At 26.7% G+C, this 24313-nt stretch overlaps 1 protein-coding gene and 1 long non-coding RNA gene across 3 annotated transcripts in view; one reads left to right on the top strand and one right to left on the bottom strand.

Annotated features, from left to right (window-relative positions):
- LOC126306488 (uncharacterized) overlaps positions 1-19434 on the top strand; it is a 38370-nt gene extending 18936 nt beyond the window's left edge. Inside the window, exon 2 of the long non-coding RNA XR_007553559.1 lies at positions 19314-19434. This is a non-coding gene — a long non-coding RNA (uncharacterized LOC126306488). The remainder of the gene's footprint in view (positions 1-19313) is intronic.
- Positions 1-23656, bottom strand: part of LOC126306464 (NADH-ubiquinone oxidoreductase chain 5-like) — an 84979-nt gene extending 61323 nt beyond the window's left edge. Inside the window, exons 1-2 of one of the 2 annotated variants that reach the window (XM_049992057.1) lie at positions 22982-23656; positions 703-1162 (exon numbers count right to left, since the gene is read on the bottom strand). In XM_049992057.1, coding sequence (XP_049848014.1) covers positions 984-1162; positions 22982-23153 — 351 coding nt within the window. In that variant the 5' untranslated portion in view covers positions 23154-23656 and the 3' untranslated portion in view covers positions 703-983. Of the gene's footprint in view, positions 1-702; positions 1163-22981 lie in introns of those variants that run through there. The other variant, XM_049992058.1, reaches the window with a different exon arrangement.
- Positions 23657-24313: the final 657 nt, after the last annotated feature.

Below are 24313 nucleotides of genomic sequence, written 5' to 3'. Positions count from 1 at the left end.
CGAGAAAAAAGATCACCATTTGAATGTGGGTTTGATCCAAAAAGATCAGCACGAATACCATTCTCAATACGATTCTTCCTAATCGCAGTAATCTTTTTAATTTTTGATGTAGAAATTGCACTAATTCTACCAATTGTAATTATTTTTAAAACTTCAGACATTATAATCTGAACAGTATCAACAATAATTTTTATTCTAGTTCTATTAGGAGGACTATACCATGAATGAAACCAAGGAGCATTACAATGAGCAGAATAAAGGGTTGTAGTTAAATATAACATTTGGGTTGCATTCAAAAAGTATTGATATTATCAATCAACCTTAAATAGAATAAGAAGCGAAATATTGCAGTCAGTTTCGACCTGGAAGATTGGTATGTACTACCCTTATTCTTATTAATTGAAGCCAAAGAGAGGCGTATTACTGTTAATAATATAATTGAACTATAATAGTTCCAATTAAGGAAATGTAAAGCCAATATGAAAGCTGCTAACTTTTTATATTAGCGGTTAAACTCTGTTAACATTTCTAAAATCTATATAGTTTAAATAAAACATTACATTTTCACTGTAAAAATAATATATCTATATTTATAAATACTTAAAAGTAAAAATACTTCCTTAACATCTTCAGTGTCACGCTCTAATTATATAAAATAAATTATGAGAAAAATCAAAATTAGAAATAAGATAACCTAAATAAGCACCTAAAATAACAACTGTAATAGTTAAAAACTTTAAATAATAAGGTAAAGCAATCACATGAGGAATAGGAAAAATTAATCAAGATAAAAGACTACCACCAAAAACAGCAACAAACAATAGACCAATTATTCCAAATGAAATATAATAACCCTTATCATCAAAAGAAAATCTAGAATAAAAATTATTATCACCAGATATTGAATAATAAAACAAACGAAAAGAATAAGAAGCAGTTAAACCAGTAGAAAAAAAATAAAGAAAAAAAATTAAACAATTAATTCATCTTAAACAAACCATCTCAAGAATTAAATCCTTTGAATAAAATCCCGCTAAAAAAGGTATTCCACACAAAGATAAACTAGAAACATTAAAACAAACTGAAGTTAAAGGTATGAAATTAACAATTGATCCTATAAAACGAATATCCTGAGAATCCTTCAAATTATGAATTATTGAACCTGCACATATAAATAATAATGCCTTAAATAAAGCATGAGACAATAAATGAAAAAATGCAAGCTTTGGATAACCTATAGCCAAAATTCTTATTATTAAACCAAGTTGTCTTAAAGTAGAAAGAGCAATAATCTTCTTCAAATCAAACTCAAAATTAGCGCCCAATCCAGCCATAAATATAGTTATACAACCAATTAAAAGTAAAAATCAACCACAATTATAAGTATCCAATATTGGTCTAAAACGAATTAATAAATAAACACCAGCAGTAACAAGAGTAGAAGAATGAACTAAAGCAGAAACAGGAGTAGGAGCTGCTATAGCAGCAGGAAGTCATGAAGAGAAAGGAATCTGAGCTCTCTTAGTTATAGCTGCTAAAACAATTAATATAGTAATGAGCTTTATTTCAAAAGAATTAGAAATAAAATCATAATAATAAATATAATTTCAACCACCAAAATTTAACATTCATGCAATAGAAATTAAAATAGCAACATCACCAATACGATTAGAAAGTGCAGTTAATATACCAGCACTATAAGATTTTACATTTTGATAATAAATAGCTAAACAATAAGAAACTAAACCTAAACCATCTCAACCTAATAAAATTCTAATTAAATTAGGACTAATAATTAAAAAACCTATAGAAAGAATAAATATTAAAACAATAATAATAAAACGATTTATATTCTTCTCACCAGATATATAATCCTCTCTATAATAAATAACCAAAGAAGAAATATATATAACAAAAGATATAAAAATAAGAGATATTCAATCCAAAATTAAAGTTATAACAACTATAGAACCATTTAAATTGAAAAGCTCTCACTCAACAAAAACTCTATAATCAATTATTAAATAATAAATACCTAAAATAAAATTATAGTTCTCGAAATAAACAAAGAAAAAAAACTCAAAGAACAAATAGAAAATAAATTCACGGCCTAAGATGAAAAACTTCATATCATTGATTCCACAAAACAATATTTTTAATTAAAATACTTAAGCAAACTAAACAAAGAAATATTCACCCTTTAAACAGAGAATATTTAAAGGCAATCAATGTAAAAGTAAAAGATGATATTCACGAAAATAACCAAGAGAACAAGTATAAACACCAGAATAATAATTCCCATGCTGAGAATAAGAATATATATACAAAGTATAAACAGCTCTAAAAAAAGATAAAAAAATCAAAGCAAAGAATCTAAAAGAAGATCAAGATATAATTCTATTTAATAATCTAATTTCACCTACCAAATTTAAAGAAGGAGGAGCAGCCATATTTGATGATCTTAAAAGAAATTATCATAAAGCCATTCCTGGCATCAAATTAATTATACCCTTGTTAATTAATAATCTTCGTCTACCTAAACGTTCATAAATAATATTAGATAAACAAAATAAACCAGAAGAACATAAACCATGACCAACCATTAGAGAAAGAGAACCTACACAACCTCATCAATTCATAGTAATCAATCCACCAATAACCATTCTTATATGAGCAACAGAAGAATATGCAATTAAAGACTTTAAATCAACCTGACGAAAACAAATAAATCTTACAATAACACCCCCAGATAAACCTAAAGACAATCAAAAATAATTAAACTTTAAACCCAAATAAGAAATAACCTTTATAACACGAAAAATACCATAACCACCTAACTTTAATAAAACACCAGCAAGAATTATTCTACCTGAAATAGGGGCCTCTACATGAGCCTTAGGAAGTCATAAATGAACCAAAAACATAGGTATCTTAACTAAAAAAGCCAAAATTATAAATACATAAAACATAAAATAATAAGAACCAAAATCAACCAATAAAGGAAAATATAAAGTATTAGAAAAATCATAAACCTTAAATAAAACTAATAATAAAGGTAATCTAGCAACCAAAGTACAAAAAATTAAATAAACACCAGCCTGCAAACGCTCAGGTTGATAACCCCAACCCAAAATTAAAAGTAAAGTAGGAACTAATCTAGCCTCAAAAAAAAATTATAAAAAGAAAGAAGACTTAATCTAGCAAATGAACAATAAAGCATAATTATTAAAATCAAAACCATAAAAACAAAAAAATTAGAATGATATGAACTTAAATAAACTGAACCTCTAGCAGTGATTATTAAAGAACAAATCCAAAAACTAAGTAAAATTAAACTAAAAGAAAAATAATCAATACCAAAATAATATCTAATTATATTCAAATCAGCATATGAATAAACACAAATTATAAAAACAAAACCCGACAGAAACATTAAAGTATGAACCAACCATCAACAATTATTTAATAAACAAAGAGGGATCAAAAAAATAGTTATAAATAAATACTTTAACATAAAGATAAACCAAAAGAATTAAAAAAATCATTACCATGAGAACGAATTATTGAAACTAAAATAGAAAGACCTAAAGCACCCTCACAAACAGAAAAAACTAAAAAAATAACAGGAAAAAAATAATCATAATCAAACTCAATAAGAAAAACAATAACTAACATAAATAAAGAAAGAACAATATATTCTAATCTCAAAAGAACCATTAATAAATGTTTACGTTTAGAAGAAAAAACGTAAACACCAGCAAAATAAATCAATAAAGAAGTAAAAATAGAGAATATAAACATTAGTTTTAATAGTTTAAAAAAAACGCCGGTCTTGTAAACCGGAAATAAGTCCAGCCCCCACTTTTAAAACTTCAGAGGTGGAAAAGCTTCCATCATCGGTCCCCAAAACCGGTATTTTAAATAAACTAACCCCTGAAATGATCAAAATAATAATTATATCATTATCAAATGTAATAAATATTAATTTTATTAAATTAAAAACACCCAATATCAATAATGCTTTTTATTATCCTTCAAACCTGCCTAGTTGGATTAATAACAGGAACAATAATAGAAAGATATTGATTATCATATATTTTATTTTTAACATTTCTTGGTGGTATACTAGTATTATTTATTTACATTACAAGAATTGCATCAAACGAAATATTTCAGCCTAAATCAATCACTATAATTATTACATTAATAATGTGAGTATTTATCATATTAATATTAATTATTCTAGATATATCTATATTTATAGACTTTTTCAAAAACACCGAAACTATAAATATTGATAATTCAATCAATTATCAAGAAATAACAATATCTTTAGAAAAGTTATATAATAGACCAACATTCATTATTACAATAATAATAATAATTTATTTATTTTTAGCACTACTAGCAGTTGTTAAAATCACCAATATTAATCAGGGACCTATTCGTAAAATAAGATAATTACTAATGAATAAACCCTTACGATTAAGACATCCTTTAATTAAAATTATTAATAACTCTTTAATTGACTTACCTGCCCCAACAAATATTTCATTTTGATGAAATTTTGGATCCCTATTAGGGTTATGTTTGGTAATTCAAATCGTAACTGGACTATTTTTAGCTATACATTATACATCAAATATTGAAATAGCATTCAGTAGTGTAGTACACATCTGCCGAGACGTAAATAATGGTTGAATTATCCGAACCTTACACGCAAATGGAGCATCTATATTTTTTATTTGTATTTACTTACATGTAGGACGGGGAATTTACTATGGATCTTATATATATATACATACCTGAATAATTGGTACAGTGATTTTATTTTTAGTTATAGCAACTGCATTTATAGGATATGTCTTACCCTGAGGCCAAATATCTTTTTGAGGTGCAACAGTAATTACTAATTTATTATCAGCAATCCCATACTTAGGAACAGATTTAGTCCAATGAGTATGAGGAGGATTCGCTGTTGATAATGCAACATTAAATCGATTCTTCACATTCCATTTTGTATTACCATTTATTATTGCTGCTATAGCAGCAATTCATTTATTTTTTCTTCACCAAACAGGATCTAATAATCCTCTTGGACTAAATGGAGATATTGAAAAAATTCCATTCCATCCATACTTTACCTTTAAGGATTCTATTACATTTGTAATAATAACATCATTATTAATTATACTATGTTTAATTAATCCTTACCTATTAGGAGATCCAGATAACTTTGTACCTGCCAACCCATTAGTAACACCAGTTCACATTCAACCAGAATGATATTTCCTATTTGCATATGCAATTCTACGATCTATCCCTAATAAGTTAGGAGGTGTTATTGCATTATTTTTATCAATTAGAATCTTAATAATTTTACCATTTTATAATAAAACACCATGCCGAGGCATTCAATTTTACCCTATTAATCAAATTTTATTCTGAATTATAGTAGTTGTTGTATGCTTACTAACGTGAATTGGTAAACGACCTGTTGAAGAACCTTATATTATAACAGGTCAAATCTTAACAATTATTTACTTCACATATTTCTTAATTAATGTCCATGTCGCAAACGCATGAGATAAATTAATTAAGGAATAAAGTTAATTAGCTTAGGAAAAGCATATGTTTTGAAAACATAAAATTAGAAGTTTAACTCTTCTATTAACTTTTCTCAAAAAATTTCACTAAACAACTGAGATAAATAAAATCTTTAAACCAACAAAGAAAATAAAAAAATTCAAAGATAAAGGTAAAAAACTTTTTCAAGCTAAGTACATTAATTTATCATAACGGAACCGTGGTAATGTTCCACGAACCCAAATAAAACCAAAAGAAATAATAGCAAGCTTAATAAAAAATATAAAAGAATAAAAATCACCGCCCAAAAAAATTAAAGCCAATAACATTCTTATGAAGACAATTCTACTATATTCAGCTAAAAAAATTAAAGTAAAACCACCCGCACCATACTCAATATTAAATCCTGAAACTAACTCAGATTCCCCTTCAGCAAAATCAAAAGGAGTACGATTAGTTTCAGCTAAGCAAGAAGCAAAACAAGCTAAAGCTAAAGGAAAAGAAATAATAATAAATCAACAATAAAGCTGATAGTTTATAAAATCAAACATATTAAAACTACCAATTAAAATAATTAAAGACAATAAAATTAAAGCTAAACTAACTTCATAAGAAATTGTTTGAGCAACAGAACGAAGAGAACCTAATAATGAATAATTTGAATTAGAAGATCAACCAGCAATTATAACAGTATAAACACCTAATCTAGTACAACATAAAAAAAATAAAAATCCATAAGAAAAAGAACACATATAAGTTAAATAAGGAAAAATTACTCAAACGGCTAAAGAAATCATTAAATTAAAAACAGGGGGAAAATAATAAAGTAGGTAATTAGATATAATAGGAATTCAACACATTAATCTGTCAAAATAGTAAATAAATTAATATTAATCAATATAACAAAAAATATTTTAACCATATGGTCCTTTCGTACTAATTTGGATTAACAATCTTAGGATAGAAACCGACCTGGCTCACGCCGGTCTAAACTCAGATCATGTAAGAATTTAAAGGTCGAACAGACCTAATCATTGGGCTCCTGCACCCAAAATTTTTCTTAATCCAACATCGAGGTCTTACCATTATCACTTGATTATTTTAATGCAATTATTTACCTAGGATTATAGCTACTTATGTTTTTAGCTTAAAATAGGTTATTATAATATAATATATATAATAATATGTAATTTAATATCTAATATTATTATAATTGGATATAATAAATAAAATTATTAATTTAAATATAAAATATTATAATTAATATAAATAATTATATTAATTATAATAATATAATTATGTAAATTATCTATAATTAGATTATTTAACTAATATTATGAAAGTTTACTTATTATAAAAAAAAGAATTCATATTAATAACATATTATATTAAATTACATAATTGTATAAAATATATTTATTATATTATTTAATCTTTCTTTATTTATTAGTGAAAAGAAAGATTAAATAAGAAAGAATATAATACATTTATTGTTATACATGTTCCATATTAATCTTTAATTATATATAATAGAGAAGTTGTTGTGGTCATACATAGGGGCGTTTCTTTTTTTTTTGTTAATGTTTGTGGTTTTTTTCTTTTTTTTTCTTTAAATATTTGAATCTTTTATTTTTTCCTGAATTAATAGATTTAAAATTTTCTTATTTTTTATTTTTAAAAGTTTTATTCTTGCTTGTTTATTCACTATTTCTTTGTATTATATGTAAGTTTTGTTAGACTAAATGTTCTTTTTGCAGTAATTTGATTTAATTATCAAGTGATTTTGGATTTAGCAATTGATTTAGTATCGGCATAATTCGTGCCAGCAGCTGCGGTTATACGATTGATACAAGTGAATATTATTGGTTAAAACAGTTGTTTATATTATTAGGGTTGAAATATAAATTTGTAAGGTGAAATGTTAAAATCTATTTGTGGCCCTTTTTATGAATCTGTGAAATTTAAATAATAAACTAGGATTAGATACCCTATTATTTTAAATGTTAATTATATTTACCAGGGTACTATTAGTTAAGGTCTTTAAACCCAAAGAATTTGGCGGTATCTCATTCCATTCAGAGGAACCTACCCCATGATTGATAATACACGATTTACTCTACTTAATTTATTTGTTTGTATATCTCCGTTATCAGAGAATCTTTTTAGAGTTATAATTCTCAAGATTTATAATTATAATATATTTCAGGTCAAGGTGCAGCTTATAGTTAAGAGGAGGTGGGTTACAATAGATTTTTGTTTATAACGGATTTGATAGTGAAATACTGTTAATGAAGGTGGATTTGATAGTAATTTAATTTATTTAATTTAACTGATATTGGCTCTGAGATGTGTACACATCGCCCGTCGCTCTCATTATTGATTATTCTATTTTATTTTAAAGTAGCTTCAATTTAGATGAGATAAGTCGTAACGTAATAGATGTACTGGAAAGTGTATCTAGGAAGAGTTTCAAGATATAACTTATTAGTAAAGTGTTTCATTTACACTGAAAATTTTTCTGTTTTTGTTTTTATTTAATTTTTTAAGTAAAAATATTAACTTATTTATTCTTTAAGGGATAAGCTTTGAAGTTAATAACCTATAATTTATTTTATAGAAATATAATAGTGAACTTATTATAAGGAACTAGGCAAAATTGATTTCCGCCTGTTTATCAAAAACATGTCCTCTTGTTTATATTTTGAGGTCTGGCCTGCTCACTGAGCGTATTTTTAAAGAGCCGCGGTATTTTGACCGTGCAAAGGCAGCATAATCATTAGTCTCTTAATTAGTGGCTGGAATGAATGGCTTGACGAGAAATCAACTGTCTCTTAATAAATTTTTGAATTTAACTTTTGAGTCAAAAGGCTTAAATTCTTCTTTAGGACGAGAAGACCCTATAGAGCTTGACATTTTACTTTTATATAGTTTTTTGTTTGTCTTTCTATATTTAATGATGATGTTTTGTTGGGGTGACATGAAGAATAGATAAACTCTTCATTATTATATCATTTATTTATGTTTGTTATTTTGATCCATAATTTATGATCATAAGATTAAGTTACCTTAGGGATAACAGCGTAATTGTTTTTGAGAGCTCATATCGACAAAGCAGATTGCGACCTCGATGTTGGATTAAGAAAAATTTTGGGTGCAGGAGCCCAATGATTAGGTCTGTTCGACCTTTAAATTCTTACATGATCTGAGTTATTTATATTTATTTTGAATTTTCTTTTATTGGTTATTTGTGTTTTAATTAGTGTTGCCTTTTTAACTTTATTAGAGCGTAAGGTTTTAGGTTATATTCAGATTCGAAAGGGTCCAAATAAGGTAGGTTTTGTTGGAATTCCTCAGCCATTTAGAGATGCTATTAAGTTAATTTGTAAGGAGCAGCCAATTCCTATTATATCTAATTACCTACTTTATTATTTTCCCCCTGTTTTTAATTTAATGATTTCTTTAGCCGTTTGAGTAATTTTTCCTTATTTAACTTATATGTGTCCTTTTTCTTATGGATTTTTATTTTTTTTATGTTGTACTAGATTAGGTGTTTATACTGTTATAATTGCTGGTTGATCTTCTAATTCAAATTATTCATTATTAGGTTCTCTTCGTTCTGTTGCTCAAACAATTTCTTATGAAGTTAGTTTAGCTTTAATTTTATTGTCTTTAATTATTTTAATTGGTAGTTTTAATATGTTTGATTTTATAAACTATCAGCTTTATTGTTGATTCATTATTATTTCTTTTCCTTTAGCTTTAGCTTGTTTAGCTTCTTGCTTAGCTGAAACTAATCGTACTCCTTTTGATTTTGCTGAAGGGGAATCTGAGTTAGTTTCAGGATTTAATATTGAGTATGGTGCGGGTGGTTTTACTTTAATTTTTTTAGCTGAATATACTAGAATTGTCTTCATAAGAATGTTATTGGCTTTAATTTTTTTGGGCGGTGATTTTTATTCTTTTATATTTTTTATTAAGCTTGCTATTATATCTTTTGGTTTTATTTGGGTTCGTGGAACATTACCACGGTTCCGTTATGATAAATTAATGTACTTAGCTTGAAAAAGTTTTTTACCTTTATCTTTGAATTTTTTTATTTTCTTTGTTGGTTTAAAGATTTTATTTATCTCATTTGTTTAGTGAAATTTTTTGAGAAAAGTTAATAGAAGAGTTAAACTTCTAATTTTATGTTTTCAAAACATATGCTTTTCCTAAGCTAATTAACTTTATTCCTTAATTAATTTATCTCATGCGTTTGCGACATGGACATTAATTAAGAAATATGTGAAGTAAATAATTGTTAAGATTTGACCTGTTATAATATAAGGTTCTTCAACAGGTCGTTTTCCAATTCACGTTAGTAAGCATACAACAACTACTATAATTCAGAATAAAATTTGATTAATAGGGTAAAATTGAATGCCTCGGAATGGTGTTTTATTATAAAATGGTAAAATTATTAAGATTCTAATTGATAAAAATAATGCAATAACACCTCCTACCTTATTAGGGATAGATCGTAGAATTGCATATGCAAATAGGAAATATCATTCTGGTTGAATGTGAACTGATGTTACTAATGGGTTGGCAGGTACAAAGTTATCTGGATCTCCTAATAGGTAAGGATTAATTAAACATAGTATAATTAATAATGATGTTATTATTACAAATGTAATAGAATCCTTAAAGGTAAAGTATGGATGGAATGGAATTTTTTCAATATCTCCATTTAGTCCAAGAGGATTATTAGATCCTGTTTGGTGAAGAAAAAATAAATGAATTGCTGCTATAGCAGCAATAATAAATGGTAATACAAAATGGAATGTGAAGAATCGATTTAATGTTGCATTATCAACAGCGAATCCTCCTCATACTCATTGGACTAAATCTGTTCCTAAGTATGGGATTGCTGATAATAAATTAGTAATTACTGTTGCACCTCAAAAAGATATTTGGCCTCAGGGTAAGACATATCCTATAAATGCAGTTGCTATAACTAAAAATAAAATCACTGTACCAATTATTCAGGTATGTATATATATATAAGATCCATAGTAAATTCCCCGTCCTACATGTAAGTAAATACAAATAAAAAATATAGATGCTCCATTTGCGTGTAAGGTTCGGATAATTCAACCATTATTTACGTCTCGGCAGATGTGTACTATACTACTGAATGCTATTTCAATATTTGATGTATAATGTATAGCTAAAAATAGTCCAGTTACGATTTGAATTACCAAACATAACCCTAATAGGGATTCAAAATTTCATCAAAATGAAATATTTGTTGGGGCAGGTAAGTCAATTAAAGAGTTATTAATAATTTTAATTAAAGGATGTCTTAATCGTAAGGGTTTATTCATTAGTAATTATCTTATTTTACGAATAGGTCCCTGATTAATATTGGTGATTTTAACAACTGCTAGTAGTGCTAAAAATAAATAAATTATTATTATTATTGTAATAATGAATGTTGGTCTATTATATAATTTTTCTAAAGATATTGTTATTTCTTGATAATTGATTGAATTATCAATATTTATAGTTTCGGTGTTTTTGAAAAAGTCTATAAATATAGATATATCTAGAATAATTAATATTAATATGATAAATACTCACATTATTAATGTAATAATTATAGTGATTGATTTAGGCTGAAATATTTCGTTTGATGCAATTCTTGTAATGTAAATAAATAATACTAGTTTTTTCTGTTTGTGAGGGTGCTTTAGGTCTTTCTATTTTAGTTTCAATAATTCGTTCTCATGGTAATGATTTTTTTAATTCTTTTGGTTTATCTTTATGTTAAAGTATTTATTTATAACTATTTTTTTGATCCCTCTTTGTTTATTAAATAATTGTTGATGGTTGGTTCATTCTTTAATGTTTCTGTCGGGTTTTGTTTTTATAATTTGTGTTTATTCATATGCTGATTTGAATATAATTAGATATTATTTTGGTATTGATTATTTTTCTTTTAGTTTAATTTTACTTAGTTTTTGGATTTGTTCTTTAATAATCACTGCTAGAGGTTCAGTTTATTTAAGTTCATATCATTCTAATTTTTTTGTTTTTATGGTTTTGATTTTAATAATTATGCTTTATTGTTCATTTGCTAGATTAAGTCTTCTTTCTTTTTATATTTTTTTTGAGGCTAGATTAGATCCTACTTTACTTTTAATTTTGGGTTGGGGTTATCAACCTGAGCGTTTGCAGGCTGGTGTTTATTTAATTTTTTATACTTTGGTTGCTAGATTACCTTTATTATTAGTTTTATTTAAGGTTTATGATTTTTCTAATACTTTATATTTTCCTTTATTGGTTGATTTTGGTTCTTATTATATTATGTTTTATGTATTTATAATTTTGGCTTTTTTAGTTAAGATACCTATGTTTTTGGTTCATTTATGACTTCCTAAGGCTCATGTAGAGGCCCCTATTTCAGGTAGAATAATTCTTGCTGGTGTTTTATTAAAGTTAGGTGGTTATGGTATTTTTCGTGTTATAAAGGTTATTTCTTATTTGGGTTTAAAGTTTAATTATTTTTGATTGTCTTTAGGTTTATCTGGGGGTGTTATTGTAGGATTTATTTGTTTTCGTCAGGTTGATTTAAAGTCTTTAATTGCATATTCTTCTGTTGCTCATATAAGAATGGTTATTGGTGGATTGATGACTATGAATTGATGAGGTTGTGTAGGTTCTCTTTCTCTAATGGTTGGTCATGGTTTATGTTCTTCTGGTTTATTTTGTTTATCTAATATTATTTATGAACGTTTAGGTAGATGAAGATTATTAATTAACAAGGGTATAATTAATTTGATGCCAAGAATGGCTTTATGATGATTTCTTTTAAGATCATCAAATATGGCTGCTCCTCCTTCTTTAAATTTGGTAGGTAAAATTAGATTATTAAATAGAATTATATCTTGATCTTCTTTTAGATTCTTTGCTTTGATTTTTTTATCTTTTTTTAGAGCTGTTTATACTTTGTATATATATTCTTATTCTCAGCATGGGAATTATTATTCTGGTGTTTATACTTGTTCTCTTGGTTATTTTCGTGAATATCATCTTTTACTTTTACATTGATTGCCTTTAAATATTCTCTGTTTAAAGGGTGAATATTTCTTTGTTTAGTTTGCTTAAGTATTTTAATTAAAAATATTGTTTTGTGGAATCAATGATATGAAGTTTTTCATCTTAGGCCGTGAATTTATTTTCTATTTGTTCTTTGAGTTTTTTTTCTTTGTTTATTTCGAGAACTATAATTTTTATTTTAGGTATTTATTATTTAATAATTGATTATAGAGTTTTTGTTGAGTGAGAGCTTTTCAATTTAAATGGTTCTATAGTTGTTATAACTTTAATTTTGGATTGAATATCTCTTATTTTTATATCTTTTGTTATATATATTTCTTCTTTGGTTATTTATTATAGAGAGGATTATATATCTGGTGAAAAGAATATAAATCGTTTTATTATTATTGTTTTAATATTTATTCTTTCTATAGGTTTTTTAATTATTAGTCCTAATTTAATTAGAATTTTATTAGGTTGAGATGGTTTAGGTTTAGTTTCTTATTGTTTAGTTATTTATTATCAAAATGTAAAATCTTATAGTGCTGGTATATTAACTGCACTTTCTAATCGTATTGGTGATGTTGCTATTTTAATTTCTATTGCATGAATGTTAAATTTTGGTGGTTGAAATTATATTTATTATTATGATTTTATTTCGAATTCTTTTGAAATAAAGCTCATTACTATATTAATTGTTTTAGCAGCTATAACTAAGAGAGCTCAGATTCCTTTCTCTTCATGACTTCCTGCTGCTATAGCAGCTCCTACTCCTGTTTCTGCTTTAGTTCATTCTTCTACTCTTGTTACTGCTGGTGTTTATTTATTAATTCGTTTTAGACCAATATTGGATACTTATAATTGTGGTTGATTTTTACTTTTAATTGGTTGTATAACTATATTTATGGCTGGATTGGGCGCTAATTTTGAGTTTGATTTAAAGAAGATTATTGCTCTTTCTACTTTAAGACAACTTGGTTTAATAATAAGAATTTTGGCTATAGGTTATCCAAAGCTTGCATTTTTTCATTTATTGGCTCATGCTTTATTTAAGGCATTATTATTTATATGTGCAGGTACAATAATTCATAATTTGAAGGATTCTCAGGATATTCGTTTTATAGGATCAATTGTTAATTTCATACCTTTAACTTCAGTTTGTTTTAATGTTTCTAGTTTATCTTTTTGTGGAATACCTTTTTTAGCGGGATTTTATTCAAAGGATTTAATTCTTGAGATGGTTTGTTTAAGATGAATTAATTGTTTAATTTTTTTTCTTTATTTTTTTTTCTACTGGTTTAACTGCTTCTTATTCTTTTCGTTTGTTTTATTATTCAATATCTGGTGATAATAATTTTTATTCTAGATTTTCTTTTGATGATAAGGGTTATTATATTTCATTTGGAATAATTGGTCTATTGGTTGTTGCTGTTTTTGGTGGTAGTCTTTTATCTTGATTAATTTTTCCTATTCCTCATGTGATTGCTTTACCTTATTATTTAAAGTTTTTAACTATTACAGTTGTTATTTTAGGTGCTTATTTAGGTTATCTTATTTCTAATTTTGATTTTTCTCATAATTTATTTTCTTTAAGTATACTTTCTTTTGTTAGATTTGCTGGTTCTATATGATTTATACCTTTTCTTTAAACTAAGTTTATTAGATATATTCCTTTAAAAATAGGTTATTATTCATCTAAGTCATTTGATTATGGTTGAGGTGAATTACTTGGTGGTCAAGGTTTATATAGATTATTTATTTATTTAATTGGTTATATTCAAGGTTGATATGATTCTAATTTCAAGATTTATCTTTTAACTTTTATTTTTTGAATATTTATTTTGGTAATATTGTTTTTCGTTTACTTAAATAGCTTATAATTAGAGCGTGACACTGAAGATGTTAAGGAAGTATTTTTACTTTTAAGTATTTATAAATATAGATATATTATTTTTACAGTGAAAATGTAATGTTTTATTTAAACTATATAAATTTTAGAAATGTTAACGGAGTTTCCGCTAATATAAAAAGTTAGCAGCTTTCATATTGGCTTTACATTTCCTTAATTGGAACTATTATAGTTCAATTATATTATTAACAGTAATACGCCTCTTTTTGGCTTCAATTAATAAGAATAAGGGTAGTACATACCAATCTTCCAGGTCGAAACTGACTGCAATATTTCGCTTCTTATTCTATTTAAGGTTGATTGATAATATCAATACTTTTTGAATGCAACCCAAATGTTATATTTAACTACAACCCTTTATTCTGCTCATTGTAATGCTCCTTGGTTTCATTCATGGTATAGTCCTCCTAATAGAACTAGAATAAAAAATATTGTTGATACTGTTCAGATTATAATGTCTGAAGTTTTAAAAATAATTACAATTGGTAGAATTAGTGCAATTTCTACATCAAAAATTAAAAAGATTACTGCGATTAGGAAGAATCGTATTGAGAATGGTATTCGTGCTGATCTTTTTGGATCAAACCCACATTCAAATGGTGATCTTTTTTCTCGATCATTAATTAATTTTTTTGATAGTGTTGTTGCCAGGATTATAACAATTATTGGAATAATAAATATAATGAAAACTCTTGTTGATAGAATTAGAATTGTTTTTCTTGATTTATATCAAGCTTTCTGATTGGAAGTCAAATGTACTATTTATACTAGAAAAACAATTATCTACCTCATCAATAAATAGAGATATATAAGAATAATCATACTACGTCTACGAAGTGTCAGTATCATGCTGCTGCTTCAAATCCAAAGTGATGTCTTGGTGAAAATTGATTTATTGAGTGTCGAAGTAGACATGTTGATAAAAAGATTGTTCCAATAATTACGTGTAAACCATGGAATCCTGTTGCAACAAAGAATGTTGATCCATAAACTGCATCTGCAATGGTAAAAGGTGCTTCTCAATATTCATATGCTTGAAGTATTGTAAAGTATAGTCCTAATAACACTGTGAAGAATAATCCTTGTAGTGCTTGAGTATGATTAGATTCCATTAAACTATGATGTGCTCATGTTACTGTTACTCCTGATGCTAAAAGAATAGCTGTATTAAGTAATGGAATTTGTATAGGGTTAAAGGGTTGAATTCCTATTGGAGGTCATAGTATTCCTAGTTCAATTGTTGGTGCTAATCTTCTTCTAAAGAATGCTCAAAAAAAAGAAACGAAAAATAATACCTCTGATGCAATAAATAAAATTATTCCTCATCGTAATCCAATTGATACAAATCCTGTATGTAATCCTTGATATGTTCCTTCTCGTACTACATCTCGTCATCATTGAATTATAGTTAGTAGGGTAATTCCAAATCCAATTATGAATAAGTTAATATTAAATAGGTGGAATCATTTTGCTAGTCCTGATACTAGGACTATTGCTCCAATTGCTCCTGTTAATGGTCAAGGCCTATAGTCTACTAAGTGGAATGGGTGGTTTGAGTGAGTTGTTAACATAGGTTTAATATACTTCTCTAGAATATAGAGTTCTTAGAATTGAGAAAACATAGGCTTGAATTATTGCTACTGCTGATTCTAGAATTAATAGAAGTATTTGTCCAATAATTAGTAATGAGATTAAGTTTATTGCTATAGATGGTCCTGTGTTTCCTAATAAGGTTAATAATAAGTGTCCTGCAATTATATTTGCTGCCAACCGTACTGCTAATGTACCTGGTCGAATAACATTACTAATTGTTTCAATTAGTACTATAAATGATATTAATGCAGGCGGTGTACCTTGTGGTACAAGGTGTGTAAATATATGATTAGTATGGTTAATTCATCCAAATAATATAAATCCTAGCCATATAGGTAGGGCAATTGCAAATGTTAATGCTAAATGTCTTGTTCTAGTAAAAATATAAGGGAATAATCCTATGATATTGTTAAATAATATTATAATAAAAATTGAGATGAAAATGAATGTTGTTCCATTAAATGATTTTGGTCCAAGAAGTGTTTTAAATTCATTATGTAAGGTTAAATTTAGTTTATTTCAGATAATGTTAATTCGTGATGGTGTAAGTCAAAATAGTGATGGGATTAATAATAGTCCTAGAAATGTTCTAGTTCAATTTAATGATAAATTAAATATGTTAGTTGAGGGGTCAAATGTTGAGAATAGATTTGTTATCATTTTCAATTTAAGTTTTTTATTTCAATTGTTCCTTTTTCTGCTCTTTTAATAAGGTTAGGTTTAAATGAGAAGAAGTTTATTTGATTAAACAAGATTAATGTAGCTGAAAATATAATGAATAGTGAGAATCATATAAGAGGGGATATTTGAGGGATTTGGATATAATTTCCCCATCAGAAGTAGTCGTTAATTTACTATTATTTGGTTTAAGAGACCATTACTTACTTTCAGTCATCTGATGAATTTCAAGGTGTACTAATTTTTTTTAGTTACTTTAGATTGACACTCTAATGTTATTTATTTTAACTAACTCCTTAAATTATCTTAGATAATCACTTAATAAATAAATTTACTGAAGTTCTTTCAATTACAATTGGTATAAATCTGTGGTTTGCTCCACAGATTTCTGAGCATTGTCCAAAGAATAATCCAGGTCGATTTATTGTGAATGTTCCTTGATTTAACCGACCTGGCGTTGCATCAATTTTAACCCCTAATGCAGGAACTGCTCATGAGTGTAGAACATCTGATGCTCTTGTTAATACTCGTACTTCTGTATTTATTGGTAGGATTGTTCGGTTATCTACATCTAGTAGTCGGAATCCATCATTTTCTAGGTCTTGTTCTGGTGTTATATAAGTGTCAAATTCTACGTCTATGAAGTCTGAATATTCATATCTTCAATATCATTGTCGTCCAATGGTTTTAATTGTAATTATTGCATCTACTGAATCATTAAGTAAATATAATAGTCGTAATGATGGAAGGGCAATAAAAATTAATGTAATTGCTGGTAAAGCTGTTCAGATTGTTTCAATTAAATGTCCATGAAGTATATTACGGTTAGTATAGGCAATAAATAATATATAACTTAGGGCATAACCTACAATTACTGTAATTAATAATAATACGACCATAGTATGATCATGAAAGAATGATAATTGCTCCATTAATGGTGAAGCTCCATCTTGAAGAGATAAATTTGATCATGTTGCCATTAATAAATATTTTCTAATAAAAGGTCAAACCTTTATTTGTAGAGCTTAAATCTACTGCACTAATCTGCCATATTAGAATCTAGAGATTAATGGTAATTCTGAGTAACTATGTTCTGCAGGAGGGTTATTTTGTAGTCATTCTGTTGATCTTCTTATGTTAGCTCTAAATATAATTGCTCGGTTTGTAATCATTCTTTCTCATATAATTACAATGAATATAATGATTCCTACAATAGAAATTGTAGACCCAATTCTTGATACTACGTTTCATGATGTATATGCGTCTGGGTAGTCAGAGTATCGTCGAGGTATTCCTGCTAATCCTAGGAAGTGTTGAGGAAAGAATGTTAAATTTACTCCAATGAATATAATTGTAAATTGGATTTTTAATCATGTATTATTTATAGTTAATCCTGTAAATAGTGGATATCATTGAATGACACCTCCTATAATTGCAAATACTGCTCCTATAGATAATACATAATGAAAGTGGGCTACTACATAATATGTATCATGTAATACAATATCAAGTGATGAATTTGCTAATACTAATCCTGTTAATCCACCAATTGTAAATAGGAAAATAAATCCTAGAGCTCATAATAATGGTGGATTGAACTTGAATTTAGTTCCATATAATGTAGCTAATCATCTAAATACCTGAATTCCTGTAAGTACAGCAATAATTATTGTTGCTGATGTAAAATATGCTCGTGTGTTAACATCCATTCCTACTGTAAATATATGATGTGCTCATACAATAAATCCTATTAGTCCAATTGATAGTATAGCATAAATTATACCTAATGTTCCAAATGATTCAATTTTTCCTCTTTCTTGACATACAATATGTGAAATAATTCCGAACCCCGGTAGAATTAAAATATAAATTTCTGGGTGTCCAAAGAATCAAAATAGATGTTGATATAGAATTGGGTCACCCCCTCCTGCAGGGTCAAAGAATGATGTATTTAAATTTCGATCTGTTAATAATATAGTAATAGCTCCTGCTAAAACTGGAAGTGAAAGAAGGAGAAGTAATGCTGTAATAGCTACAGATCATACAAATAAAGGTGTTTGATCTAAAGTTATACTTTCTGATCGTATATTAATTGCTGTTGTAATGAAATTCACTGCACCAAGAATAGATGATACACCTGCTAAGTGCAGTGAAAAAATAGCTAGATCTACAGATGCACCCCCGTGTGCAATAGCTCCTGCTAGAGGAGGGTAAACTGTTCATCCTGTACCAGCACCATTATCTACTATAGAAGATGTAAGAAGAAGGGTTAGTGAAGGTGGTAGTAATCAAAAACTTATATTATTTATTCGTGGAAATGCTATATCTGGTGCACCAATTATTAGTGGAACAAGTCAATTACCAAATCCACCAATTATAATAGGTATTACTATAAAGAAAATTATTACGAATGCGTGAGCTGTAATAATAACATTATAAATCTGGTCATCCCCAATTAGAGATCCAGGTTGGCCAAGTTCAGCACGAATAAGTATTCTTATTGATGTTCCTACTATTCCTGCTCATGCTCCAAATATGAAGTATAAAGTACCAATGTCCTTATGGTTTGTTGAGAATAATCATTTTTGCGGTAAGATGGCTGAATTTTAGGTGGTAGACTGTAAATCTACTTATGAGATGTTTTCTCTCTTATCATATTTAGGTCTTATATTCAATTATGAATCTAGACTGCAATTCTAGAGGTGTAAAATTTTACTAAGGCCTAAAAGATTATTCTTTTAATTATAACTTTGAAGGTTATTAGTTTGATTAACTTAAGTCCTTAGTATAATGAAATTAAGGTTGATGTTGAAATCAATCCTATTGTTGAAATTATTACTGTTATAGGAAGAATGATTCTTGATTTTTGGGACTTTATCTTTATAGATCACGAATTTTCTGTGTATGATATAATTAGAGCTGAGAATCTAATACGTATATAGTAGTAGAGTGTAATTGTAGTTAATACAACTATAATAGTTATAATAGTTGTTATATTGTTTTCTATTAATGATTGCATTACAATTCATTTTGGTAAGAATCCAAGGAATGGTGGTAGTCCACCTAAAGATAATAAAGATAAGAATATTATGAATTTAATTTCGGTTTTTATATTTGTGGCTGAATAAATTTGATTTATGAAAAATAAATTTATTTGCTTAAATAATAAAACTATAATTAATCTTAATAGTGAGGAAATAATGAAGTATAGTTCTCAGATGTTTTCTCTGACTGTTAATGATCTAATTATTCAACCTAGATGTCTGATTGATGAATATGCTAAAAGTTGTCGTAAGGATGTTTGATTTAAACCTCCTATTGCCCCTATAATAATTCTTAAGATAATAATTGTTCAAATAAAAGTTCTTAATTGAATACAATAAGATAAGACCATTATTGGGGCGATTTTTTGTCATGTTATTAATGTTAAACAATTATTTCATCTTGATGCTCCTATAACTTCTGGAAATCAGAAATGGAAAGGTGCAGCTCCAATCTTTAATAATAGTCTAGATCTAATTATTATTGATGGGATAAATTCTGTTTCCCATCCCATGGGATATTTTATTCGAATCAGCAAAACTGAAAATAATATTATTGTCGATGCTATTGCTTGGACAATAAAATATTTAATTGATGATTCATTTATTATTATATTTTTATTTCTTGTTAGGAGCGGAATAAATGAAAGTAAGTTGATCTCAAGTCCTATTCAAACCCCAAATCAGGAATTTGATGAAATGGACAGGATCGTTCCTATCATTAATGTTGATAGGAAGAGAAGTTTTGTAGAGTTGTTGGTCATTAAAAAGGAGAGGATTGATACCTCTATAAATGGGGTATGAACCCATTAGCTTGTTTAGCTTACCTTTTTACATTAAGGTGTATGATGCACGTTAGTTTTTGATACTAAAGGAGGTAGTTTAATTCCATCTTATGTAATTTTAATGAAGGTAATTTTATTTACTTTATTTACCCTATCAAGGTAACCCTTTAATCAGGCACTTCATTTATTTAATATATAAATCGAAAGTTTTTTTTTGAAATTCTTTTATGTATTATTTTGTTTAATTAGGATTAATTTATCCTGCTCATTTTATTTTTTTATATATATATATAATAAATAATTTATATTAATATATTACATTTAATTGAAATTAAAGTATTATAAGTTCATCTTACCATTATCAATTGATTATTTTAATGCAATTATTTACCTAGGATTATAGCTACTTATGTTTTTAGCTTAAAATAATAATATGTAATTTAATATTTAATATTATTATAATTGGATATAATAAATAAAATTATTAATTTAAATATAAAATATTATAATTAATATAATTATTTATATCCAATAGGAATTCAACCCTTTAACCCTATACAAATTCCATTACTTAATACAGCTATTCTTTTAGCATCAGGAGTAACAGTAACATGAGCACATCATAGTTTAATGGAATCTAATCATACTCAAGCACTACAAGGATTATTCTTCACAGTGTTATTAGGACTATACTTTACAATACTTCAAGCATATGAATATTGAGAAGCACCTCTTACCATTGCAGCTGCAGTTTATGGATCAACATTCTTTGTTGCAACAGGATTCCATGGTTTACACGTAATTATTGGAACAATCTTTTTATCAACATGTCTACTTCGACACTCAATAAATCAATTTTCACCAAGACATCACTTTGGATTTGAAGCAGCAGCATGATACTGACACTTCGTAGACGTAGTATGATTATTCTTATATATTATATATGATTATTCTTATATATTTTTGATGTAGAAATTGCACTAATTCTACCAATTGTAATTATTTTTAAAACTTCAGACATTATAATCTGAACAGTATCAACAATATTTTTTATTCTAGTTCTATTAGGAGGACTATACCATGAATGAAACCAAGGAGCATTACAATGAGCAGAATAAAGGGTTGTAGTTAAATATAACATTTGGGTTGCATTCAAAAAGTATTGATATTATCAATCAACCTTAAATAGAATAAGAAGCGAAATATTGCAGTCAGTTTCGACCTGGAAGATTGGTATGTACTACCCTTATTCTTATTAATTGAAGCCAAAAAGAGGCGTATTACTGTTAGTAATATAATTGAACTATAATAGTTCCAATTAAGGAAATGTAAAGCCAATATGAAAGCTGCTAACTTTTTATATTAGCGGTTAAACTCCGTTAACATTTCTAAAATTTATATAGTTTAAATAAAACATTACATTTTCACTGTAAAAATAATATATCTATATTTATAAATACTTAAAAGTAAAAATACTTCCTTAACATCTTCAGTGTCACGCTCTAATTATAAGCTATTTAAGTAAACGAAAAACAATATTACCAAAATAAATATTCAAAAAATAAAAGTTAAAAGATAAATCTTGAAATTAGAATCATATCAACCTTGAATATAACCAATTAAATAAATAAATAATCTATATAAACCTTGACCACCAAGTAATTCACCTCAACCATAATCAAATGACTTAGATGAATAATAACCTATTTTTAAAGGAATATATCTAATAAACTTAGTTGAAAGAAAAGGTATAAATCATATAGAACCAGCAAATCTAACAAAAGAAAGTATACTTAAAGAAAATAAATTATGAGAAAAATCAAAATTAGAAATAAGATAACCTAAATAAGCACCTAAAATAACAACTGTAATAGTTAAAAACTTTAAATAATAAGGTAAAGCAATCACATGAGGAATAGGAAAAATTAATCAAGATAAAAGACTACCACCAAAAACAGCAACAACCAATAGACCAATTATTCCAAATGAAATATAATAACCCTTATCATCAAAAGAAAATCTAGAATAAAAATTATTATCACCAGATATTGAATAATAAAACAAACGAAAAGAATAAGAAGCAGTTAAACCAGTAGAAAAAAAATAAAGAAAAAAAATTAAACAATTAATTCATCTTAAACAAACCATCTCAAGAATTAAATCCTTTGAATAAAATCCCGCTAAAAAAGGTATTCCACAAAAAGATAAACTAGAAACATTAAAACAAACTGAAGTTAAAGGTATGAAATTAACAATTGATCCTATAAAACGAATATCCTGAGAATCCTTCAAATTATGAATTATTGTACCTGCACATATAAATAATAATGCCTTAAATAAAGCATGAGCCAATAAATGAAAAAATGCAAGCTTTGGATAACCTATAGCCAAAATTCTTATTATTAAACCAAGTTGTCTTAAAGTAGAAAGAGCAATAATCTTCTTTAAATCAAACTCAAAATTAGCGCCCAATCCAGCCATAAATATAGTTATACAACCAATTAAAAGTAAAAATCAACCACAATTATAAGTATCCAATATTGGTCTAAAACGAATTAATAAATAAACACCAGCAGTAACAAGAGTAGAAGAATGAACTAAAGCAGAAACAGGAGTAGGAGCTGCTATAGCAGCAGGAAGTCATGAAGAGAAAGGAATCTGAGCTCTCTTAGTTATAGCTGCTAAAACAATTAATATAGTAATGAGCTTTATTTCAAAAGAATTCGAAATAAAATCATAATAATAAATATAATTTCAACCACCAAAATTTAACATTCATGCAATAGAAATTAAAATAGCAACATCACCAATACGATTAGAAAGTGCAGTTAATATACCAGCACTATAAGATTTTACATTTTGATAATAAATAACTAAACAATAAGAAACTAAACCTAAACCATCTCAACCTAATAAAATTCTAATTAAATTAGGACTAATAATTAAAAAACCTATAGAAAGAATAAATATTAAAACAATAATAATAAAACGATTTATATTCTTTTCACCAGATATATAATCCTCTCTATAATAAATAACCAAAGAAGAAATATATATAACAAAAGATATAAAAATAAGAGATATTCAATCCAAAATTAAAGTTATAACAACTATAGAACCATTTAAATTGAAAAGCTCTCACTCAACAAAAACTCTATAATCAATTATTAAATAATAAATACCTAAAATAAAAATTATAGTTCTCGAAATAAACAAAGAAAAAAAACTCAAAGAACAAATAGAAAATAAATTCACGGCCTAAGATGAAAAACTTCATATCATTGATTCCACAAAACAATATTTTTAATTAAAATACTTAAGCAAACTAAACAAAGAAATATTCACCCTTTAAACAGAGAATATTTAAAGGCAATCAATGTAAAAGTAAAAGATGATATTCACGAAAATAACCAAGAGAACAAGTATAAACACCAGAATAATAATTCCCATGCTGAGAATAAGAATATATATACAAAGTATAAACAGCTCTAAAAAAAGATAAAAAAATCAAAGCAAAGAATCTAAAAGAAGATCAAGATATAATTCTATTTAATAATCTAATTTCACCTACCAAATTTAAAGAAGGAGGAGCAGCCATATTTGATGATCTTAAAAGAAATCATCATAAAGCCATTCTTGGC

Source organism: Schistocerca gregaria, unplaced genomic scaffold (genome assembly GCF_023897955.1).
Source record: "Schistocerca gregaria isolate iqSchGreg1 unplaced genomic scaffold, iqSchGreg1.2 ptg000333l, whole genome shotgun sequence".
Classification (NCBI taxonomy): domain Eukaryota; kingdom Metazoa; phylum Arthropoda; class Insecta; order Orthoptera; family Acrididae; genus Schistocerca; species Schistocerca gregaria.
The sequence above is the reverse complement of the archived record's forward strand: the minus strand, read 5'-3'. Positions and strand labels throughout refer to the sequence as shown.